At 39.1% G+C, this 8,807-nt stretch overlaps 1 protein-coding gene and 2 non-coding genes across 4 annotated transcripts; all 3 read left to right on the top strand.

The window, feature by feature from the left end:
* Nucleotides 1–239: 239 nt before the first annotated feature.
* Nucleotides 240–311, top strand: trnaq-cug (transfer RNA glutamine (anticodon CUG)). The gene has a single exon. It is a non-coding gene; the product is annotated as a tRNA-Gln (tRNA).
* A 374-nt stretch (nucleotides 312–685) lies between these two features.
* On the top strand, nucleotides 686–5,708 carry tmem33 (transmembrane protein 33). Of its 2 annotated transcripts, none has more exons than XM_023829517.2 (8): nucleotides 686–873; nucleotides 1,979–2,085; nucleotides 2,180–2,274; nucleotides 2,436–2,623; nucleotides 3,643–3,710; nucleotides 3,955–4,088; nucleotides 4,287–4,370; nucleotides 4,526–5,708. In XM_023829517.2, exons 2-8 carry the CDS (start codon nucleotides 2,041–2,043, stop codon nucleotides 4,653–4,655), a joined length of 744 nt encoding a protein of 247 aa, XP_023685285.1. In that variant the 5' UTR covers nucleotides 686–873; nucleotides 1,979–2,040; the 3' UTR covers nucleotides 4,656–5,708. The 2 variants fall into 2 exon arrangements, with proteins under 2 accessions (XP_023685285.1, XP_023685284.1); XM_023829516.2 differs by having other exon boundaries at nucleotides 687–873; nucleotides 2,013–2,085.
* Nucleotides 5,709–7,214: 1,506 nt separating this feature from the next.
* Nucleotides 7,215–7,287, top strand: trnaf-gaa (transfer RNA phenylalanine (anticodon GAA)). Its single transcript has one exon. It is a non-coding gene; the product is annotated as a tRNA-Phe (tRNA).
* The last annotated feature ends 1,520 nt before the right edge of the window (nucleotides 7,288–8,807 follow it).

Genomic DNA, 8,807 nt, shown 5'->3' with positions numbered 1-8,807 from the left:
CCTCTTGTGGGTGACATGATTTAAAATTCAATTTTGCATATATGAAGATAGCGACACCTATAAATCTCAGGTTTACTGGGATTATCATATTCAATTTCTATCCATGTCATTAAAGAAGTAGACACGCCGTGTGTAAAAAGTATAATCCTAACATAAATTTTAATCACACATTTACGTTATAACGTTTTACTTCCGAATAAACAATTCTTTTACAAAGTTTAAAATACAGTGTATCTTGTGGTTCCATGGTGTAATGGTTAGCACTCTGGACTCTGAATCCAGCGATCCGAGTTCAAATCTCGGTGGAACCTGCGACCTGGTTAATTTTTGTGCCATTTGAACGAGGATCTTTGATCTCACTGTATTGTTATTTCCAACACATAGATTATGCGATCTCAGCTACAGAAATCGGAAATGAATTAAGCATTGTCTTAACGTGAACACTGCATGGCACTGTATGCTTAGAAAACCGACATTGTTAAGCTTGGCTGTATATATGTGTGAAAAGTTTGAATAAATCTTACACGATTTACGCATTTAAATTGAAATGATGAGGAAATATTTAGGATCATTTCGACATTTCGATCTTTTCCTTGGTGCTGTAAATATACTTCATATTGCATCACAGATGTATCTCGTGGTGGATTGGGGAATTTTTATGCTGAGGGACCGATAGAATATCGCGAGAGCAAGTTGAGCGAGATTTCCGGTTTGAGCAGAGTAACGAGAAGTGAAGACTAGCCGAGGAAAAGGTTTATCGTACATGTGGTAGGGGGCTTTTAAAGACCGCATAAGTACACTCTGTCAGTTGTTCGTTTTTCTCAGAGGTAGAGGTGGAGTAAACTAAAGCTCAGTGGCGTGTATTATATTCAGGTAAGTATATTCCTTTCATGTCGTACAACCTTTAAACATAGGCTGGCTAGCTAGCACCTATGCTAATTCCGGAACATTCCATCTCGCTCCTTCGTTAGCTTCCTAGGGTAGTGACTGAGCTTTCGTGTTCATTCATTCATTTTTTTAGCAGTTTACACATGGTGTAAAGTAAACAGTGGTTTGTTTTCTCGCGTTGATGAACGAAGTGCTCTGCATAGGCGTCGTGTTGCGTTAAAGCAATTTTCTACGTTCATAATTTACATTAGCTTAAAAATCAACCAGAACAGCTAGGTACATAATAACCATGTTGCTCAAAGATCGTATCACGGACTTAAATATTAGTTAGTTACAGCCAAGGCTGACTGACAAACCACTATAACGTTGCAAAAAAGATTTTGGTTTCAAGTTCCAAAGATCGTACTATCTTATATTAATATAAAATGTACTTTGTCTATGACACTAATTAATTTTATTAATTGTTGAGTTAGTCTTGCAGAGTGTAATTTATTTTTATGTACGTACATTGTTTAATGGCATAATAGCAGTAACGAAATTGCAACATTCACGTTTCCTCTAATTGCTTTGATAGTTTCATTGGGTATTGGTTTAGGTCTTTGTCACCATTAGACTAGTATTGTTATTTTTTTGCATTTTACTTATTTACCAGCTAGTTCCTTTAGCATTTCGCATTTAAGGGCTTTGCTGAAGTGCCCAATGGTAATATAACCATAATGATATTTGAACTGGGGAACTTCAGATCACTAGACCAGATAATGCAGAACAAATTAGATATTCAGACTCTTCCACTTACAATTTTAATGTAGCTATGATGACTGGGGAAAGATGAGAAACGTCCTCAAGTTTCTGCTGGACACACTTTAGACTGCTAACTCTTATTAATCATTACAATTATCACTTTAAAGATTTGATATAGGTCAAAATTAGTGAAACATCAAACATTTATACATGGTGGGAATTATGGGGTATTTAAAGCAGGTTTATCTTTTTTTTTCTCTCTCCATGTTTTAATATGTGGAACTCGGTTGTTACATGCAGCAGTACTTACTAACTGAACATCTAAGTCAAAATCTTGAATGAGTTTCAGGGGGTTTAATTTCAAGTGTCCTACACTTCTACAGAAGCAGAACTGCAAAGGAAAATTTAACAATGGCAGATAATGAAAACACAAGTCCGCCTAATCAAGGTGCTGTGGTAAGTACCTTTCATTTTAATGTATTTTGCTTTAGATCGGTTGGATGTCTAGTAGTGTCAATGACTGTCTTTATTTTCTCCCCATTTATTGCAGCAATATATGTTGAACAACAAATTGGAGACGGCTATGTGGCTCTCGCGCTTGTTCACAGTCTACTGTTCTGTTTTATTCATCCTACCACTCTTAGGGTGAGTCTTTTTTTCTTATATGTGAGCTAATTAAAATTTATTTTGGGTTCCTGGGATGGCCTTATTTAGATGATTCAAATCTATAAAGGTTGGGATGATCGGATAGGCTGAGGGTTACTTCAGTGGCTTGCTTAATTGCGCTCTTTAATCGCTTCTTTCAGACTGCACGAGGCTGCGAATTTTTATCAGCGCGCCTTACTGGCCAATGCTCTGACCAGCGCTCTTCGGTTGCACCATCGGCTTCCTCGTTTCCAGCTGAGCAGAGCCTTTTTGGCCCAGGCTTTGCAAGAAGACAGCTGTCACTACCTGCTCTACTCTCTCATTCTTGTCAACTCCTACCCAGTCACAAGTATCCTTCCTCCGAATCTCTGACTAAAACACAGTGTTTTACGTTTTCGGCCTATAGTTGTTGTTGTTGTTATTACTATTATTATCGACGTTGTTGGAATAGAATAGATCTTTATTGTCATTGTTTTAAAAAATACTGAAAGACCGTTTAGCAGCTCTAGGATTGTCAGCCTAGAAAATGACATAAATGTAAACATTGATATGAACGAACATAAATAACCATAAATATCCAGGGACAAGACCTGTCATCATTATTATTATTTTTTTAATTATGCTTTGTGTATTTGTATCCCACTTTGGTACCTTCAGCCATTGAAGTGATGTGCAACTATGCAAGCAACGTAGTTTTTATATTTCTTTTGTGGAGCCAGTGGACAGGAACAGGTGGATAGATGCTATTTGCACCCGGGTGCAAATAGACCCTCCATAATAATCACAGAAGCTCATAACGGGAATAATTGTCCCAGTTTCATACCCGGTATGTTAATGTCTTCACCAGTCCAAACATTAGTGGTCCTGTTGACAGTCCCCCAGTTTGTTTATACGATTTTTGACTAATTGTCCAGTTACACATCACGCACATCCACTTAAATCTCTTTTGGTTATATTAAGGAATGCTGTATAGGGTTGATAATATCACACTTATAGTAGCTTCCGAGTGAAGATGAAATTTTCTTAGTCAATTACTCAATTACATTCAGTTCAATTCAATTCAATTACTCAATTCAATTACTCAAATTCATTCAATTACTTTATTCAAAAATGAGTCGCCCAAATAAGTTTAATACATGGGAGATACATTTTGCGTGGTACATTTTAGTAAAATAGCTGTTCACAGTTGTTACTTAGTCTGTTCACTGCTGTTTATTGGCTAGAAAAACTAAAGCTTAACCCTGTTCAAAGGCCTTTTTTAATCCCTGTGTCATTTGTCTGTTGCCAGTAGTTCATCTGTAGATTTTGGAGGGTAGATGCATGGCAGGGGTTTGTTGACTCGTGTTCTTCCCTAACCATCATCTTCAGTGAGCATCTTTCCAGTCTTTCTCTTCTCCCTGCTTCATGCTACAACGTACACAAAAAAAGTCCTCGACGTAAGTCTCATTCTTTTTTTTTTTGCAGGTTCATGAATTTTCCCCTGGAATTTATTTTGTCGTCGCGCTGCTATTGTATCTGTGTGTATTCTGTATGGTTTACGCAGTGTGCCACTGGTTTTAAACCATTTCAGTGCATCATTGGTGATGAATGAAATGCTGTTTTTAAAATAGAATTTGTGACACTGGCAAAGTGTGTGTGCATGTATTTGGGAGAATGTAACCATTAGATCTTCCTGTGCAGACAATGGGCCCTAACAGCTTGGCATTTGTGAGGAGTTTCTTGAACAAGCTGACAGCCAACCAGCAGAACATCTTGAAATTCATTGCTTGCAACGAAATATTCCTAATGCCGGCCACTGTATTTATGTTATTCAGGTTTGTATCAATTGACTCAAGTTAATGTAGACCACCTGTTTCAGTGGTCTATGCTAATGTACTATACAATGTAGACCTTTTGTACCAGTGGTCTACATTAATGTATTTTCCCAAAGTCAAGTCAATAGTTGTCAAAAGTCAAGCCAAAGTCTATTCATTGTTATATTCTAACTTAAAATCTCCTCCACCCTATTCCAGTGGCCAGGGGAGTTTATTGCTACCTTTCATCTACTATCGGTTTCTCACACTCCGCTACTCATCCAGGAGAAATCCCTATTGCCGGTAAGAGGCTGTGCCCCCCCGAATCTGCTTACTGTGATACTCCTATGTCGGAAGTGCCCTCCATGTTTCATTTCCCTCGTACCCTTGTTTGGACATCTCCCGATTAGCTCTTAGCCCCAATATGATGCTCCATATATGCGTTCTTTTCCCAACAGCACCCTCTTCACTGAGCTACGCATCCTTATAGAGCACTTCATTATGAAGCCGTCTTGCCCAGCCTTCCTCCGCAGGATGTGTCACAGCAGCATCGCTTTCGTCAGCCGCCTGGCACCTACAGGGGTCTGACCACAGCCTGTCCACGGATGTTGGGATCTCTCTCCAAAGCAACTTTCCAGCACTGGGGTGGGGGAAAAAAAAGACAGTTTGCCTATTAGAATGTCAAGTCAAGATGGTGTCCCTGCTACTTTCTGTCATTAGGTTAGAGTGCAAATCCAAGTCACAAAAACACTGAAATCAATTCCACCTCCGAAAATAAGCCTCTTTGGGGAAAATGGCATTGTCCACTACACGTATGTCATCTGCTTTGAATGTTGTATGTTTATTCCCCACCCCCCACCCCCCTTAAACCAGAGTTAGGAAAAAAAAATTGGTCAGTTGGAATCGTTTCTGTAGTGTGAAGAGAAATTGCATACGCTGTAATACTAACACTGTAAACTAAAGTTTTATAATGCCAATCTGTAAACAGGTTTGGGATGGATATACAAGGATTAGGTGATGGGAGAAGTTTAAGCTTTTGCCTGGTATAGATTGTGTTTCATTTTAAAAGGTAAGAAATCTGAAAATAAAGTCAGTGGCTATAAAGCATGCAGAATTTTTGCTTTGTTTTTAAAGAACAACAATCTCTCAGCGTTTAAGCCGATCTAATGTCTGATATGTACAACCTGTATGTCCTGTGCTAATTTATACAAAAATGTTATTTTTGTGTAATATTTTTCAGTTTGAATTTTTTTTTTTCAGACTAATTTATCTGCATGTTATAATTTCTTCTGCAGTTCCACCAGTGATTACACTCTGCATTGTAATGTATGGTGCATTAGTCTGCAGAGAGAGCGTTGCATCAGTGGATATTACCTTTTGAAGGGTTGTTTGTCTGGCCATTCTGTGTTTGTAGGCATGGCTGAACAAATACACATTTTCATTGTTTTGGATGTCTCCAATTCTTCCATGGTCTATGATAAAACACTGTTGCTATGAAAGTTCTGGACAGTTATTGTGAAGTTTGGATAGTAATCTGTTACCAATCGTAGATTATATAATTGCTAGTAACAGCCCTTTTTAATGACTTGCTGGGGCTGAAGGACCATGTTTTTGGCAATAAACAATTCCTGGAAAAGCTTCCTTGGTAGAAATGCATGTGTGCATGTGGAAGAACAATGTCTGAAGCACCCTGCTATTAATTTTAATCACATTCAATTGAACTATATTATGAAATGAAAAAGCTGAATTACATGCACCTCACTGGATTTAGAGAGAACATTTGTCAAGTGATGTTGCTGTGTGAAATTGCTTGAATAGGTAATGAATAGGTAACTCCTCTTGTTATAAAGTTATAAAAGCAACTATACACACACCTAAAGGATTATTAGGAACACCATACTAATAAGGTGTTTGACCCCCTTTCGCCTTCAGAACTGCCTTAATTCTATGTGGAATTGATTCAACAAGGTGCTGAAAGCATTGTTCAGAAATGTTGGCCCATATTGATAGGATAGCATCTTGCAGTTGATGGAGATTTGTGGGATGCACATCCAGGGCACGAAGCTCCCGTTCCACCACATCCCAAAGATGCTCTATTGGGTTGAGATCTGGTGACTGTGGGGGCCATTTTAGTACAGTGAACTCATTGTCATGTTCAAGAAACCAATTTGAAATGATTCGAGCTTTGTGACATGGTGCATTATCCTGCTGGAAGTAGCCATCAGAGGATGGGTAGATGGTGGTCATAAAGGGATGGACATGGTCAGAAACAATGCTCAGGTAGGCCGTGGCATTTAAATGATGCCCAATTGGCACTAAGGGGCCTAAAGTGTGCCAAGAAAACATCCCCCACACCATTACACCACCACCACCAGCCTGCACAGTGGTAACAAGGCATGATGGATCCATGTTCTCATTCTGTTTACGCCAAATTCTGACTCTACCATTTGAATGTCTCAACAGAAATCGAGACTCATCAGACCAGGCAACATTCTTCCAGTCTTCAACTGTCCAATTTTGGTGAGCTCGTGCAAATTGTAGCCTCTTTTTCCTATTTGTAGTGGAGATGAGTGGTACCCGGTGGGGTCTTCTGCTGTTGTAGCCCATCCGCCTCAAGGTTGTGCGTGTTGTGGCTTCACAAATGCTTTGCTGCATACCTCAGTTGTAACGAGTGGTTATTTCAGTCAAAGTTGCTCTTCTATCAGCTTGAATCAGTCGGTCCATTCTCCTCTGACCTCTAGCATCAACAAGGCATTTTCGCCCACAGGACTGCCGCATACTGGATGTTTTTCCCTTTGCACACCATTCTTTGTAAACCGTAGAAATGGTTGTGCGTGAAAATCCCAGTAATTGAGCAGATTGTGAAATACTCAAAATCAAAATTGCTTAAATCACCTTTCTTTCCCATTCTGACATTCAGTTCGGAGTTCAGGAGATTGTCTTGACCAGGACCACACCCCTAAATGCATTGAAGCAACTGCCATGTGATTGGTTGATTAGATAATTGCATTAATGAGAAATTGAACAGGTGTTCCTAATAATCCTTTAGGTGAGTGTATATACAATTAGTTCAATTTCTCATTAATGCGATTTTTTTTTTTTTTTAATTAGCGTCAGTACACAGGTTCGAAACTCATGCATGTATCTGCCGAAATAGCTCAGTTGGGAGAGCGTTAGACTGAAGATCTAAAGGTCCCTGGTTCGATCCCGGGTTTCGGCAGTGGACTGAGGTGTTTTCTCAGCTTTTCACTCCTATCTGAGGTGAAATGCGAGACAATGCTGGGATATTCCGATATTTTGATTACGAATTCATGTTGCTATTAAATCATTTCGATTAGTAACCAACTCTGCATGTAAGCGCTGTTGGGAGGAGCGCCTGAGTGGCTAAGGATCAAGTCATTACGGTGAGAAGAATCTGATTTTAAAAGGTAAGGTAATCAACGACCTATGGAGAATTGGGGTATCGATCCTACTACTTCACACATCCTAGGCGAGCGATTTGTAGCGCCGAGCCGAGTACGTTCTGTTTAGGTTGAGGGAGGGTGAAAGAAAATGGTAGGGAAGACGGGAGGAAGAAATAGAGAAAGGGGAACAAAACGAAATTTGAAACCGAGAGAAGACTTTAGGACCCAGATGAAGACCCTCCATGGTGATAACATTGTTAGACTGACTTAGGTCCAAAGGCTGCGAGTTCGAAGTCTGTCTGAAGAGCGAAAAGTAAAACTGAAATAGGGTGAACTATGCAAAGTGGGAGATTCTTTGGTAATTGATTTAGAAAAATCCAATGAAAGACATTTGCCCAAACTAATCTTTTTTTGTATTAGCTGCATGTCTCCTTTAACCGATTTGTATGGACATTAAAACAATCTATGTAATATTTTAGAATTAAATGGGATAAAACCTAGACAGGCGCCTCTCATTTCTTTATGAGCTTGTTCAGGTAAAGTAGGACAGTGGTTTTGATGTATAGAGTAGCCTACTTTAATTGTACAAAGCAATATTTCATTGACCAAGAAAACAAACCATTGTAAAAGTTTGTTCACAAGATCTAGCTACTTCAAATAAGTAATTTTCACTACATGAGTGTCTTCAAATCTCCATGTAACATTCCTTGGTATACTGTATTATTCTTTTATCGTATCGTGATCTACCTACAAACAATGGTCAATCGCGATCGAAAAGTTGGGTACCCCGATCTATATTATTTACATGTAAAAATGTGTCCAATTTACCTAAAAAATACTGTCCCACTTTAATACTAGCACCTTCAGCAAAAGTGGGACAGCACTAAAGACAAAAGCAAAAAAAACCCGAATATATTTTTTTCCAAAAATGTGCTTTATTTTTAAAACAATCTCCAATCCTCTTTTACTAAAATACATCTTAAACGATGTACCCCATTACATGCTTATAGCAGCCTAATCTTTCGAAAGAGTTACTTCGTTCACTTCGACATTCTGAACACAGCCATCATAAACATCACACCAATGAAAAAAGCTGGTGAAGACCAAACTACTTCAAATCATCGGTTAGAATGTGTGGTTACTCACAGTTGGAGACCATTACACTAGCGCAACGTGAACTATAATATGAAAGAATAGAGCAGCGGCTCCATCTGGTGCCAAAACTATGATACTACCCAGGTTATAGAAAGTTGGTTGACGTTCGATGAGTCAGGTGCGCTGGGAGGGGGCAAAAACGCGGACTGTCTAGCGGTCCCCGGGGACTGGGTTGGAAAAT

This window comes from Paramormyrops kingsleyae, chromosome 25 (assembly GCF_048594095.1).
Source record: "Paramormyrops kingsleyae isolate MSU_618 chromosome 25, PKINGS_0.4, whole genome shotgun sequence".
Taxonomy (NCBI): Eukaryota; Metazoa; Chordata; class Actinopteri; order Osteoglossiformes; family Mormyridae; genus Paramormyrops; species Paramormyrops kingsleyae.
Note: the sequence above shows the minus strand (reverse complement) of the source record. Positions and strands in the feature narration are given on the sequence as shown.

Coding starts and splice junctions, on each gene's coding strand:
- tmem33 (XM_023829517.2), top strand. CDS start 2,041: ATGGCAGATAATGAAAACACAAGTCCGCCTAATCAAGGTGCTGTG. Junction 2,086..2,179: donor CGCCTAATCAAGGTGCTGTG/GTAAGTACCTTT, acceptor CATTTATTGCAG/CAATATATGTTGAACAACAA. Junction 3,711..3,954: donor ACACAAAAAAAGTCCTCGAC/GTAAGTCTCATT, acceptor CTTCCTGTGCAG/ACAATGGGCCCTAACAGCTT.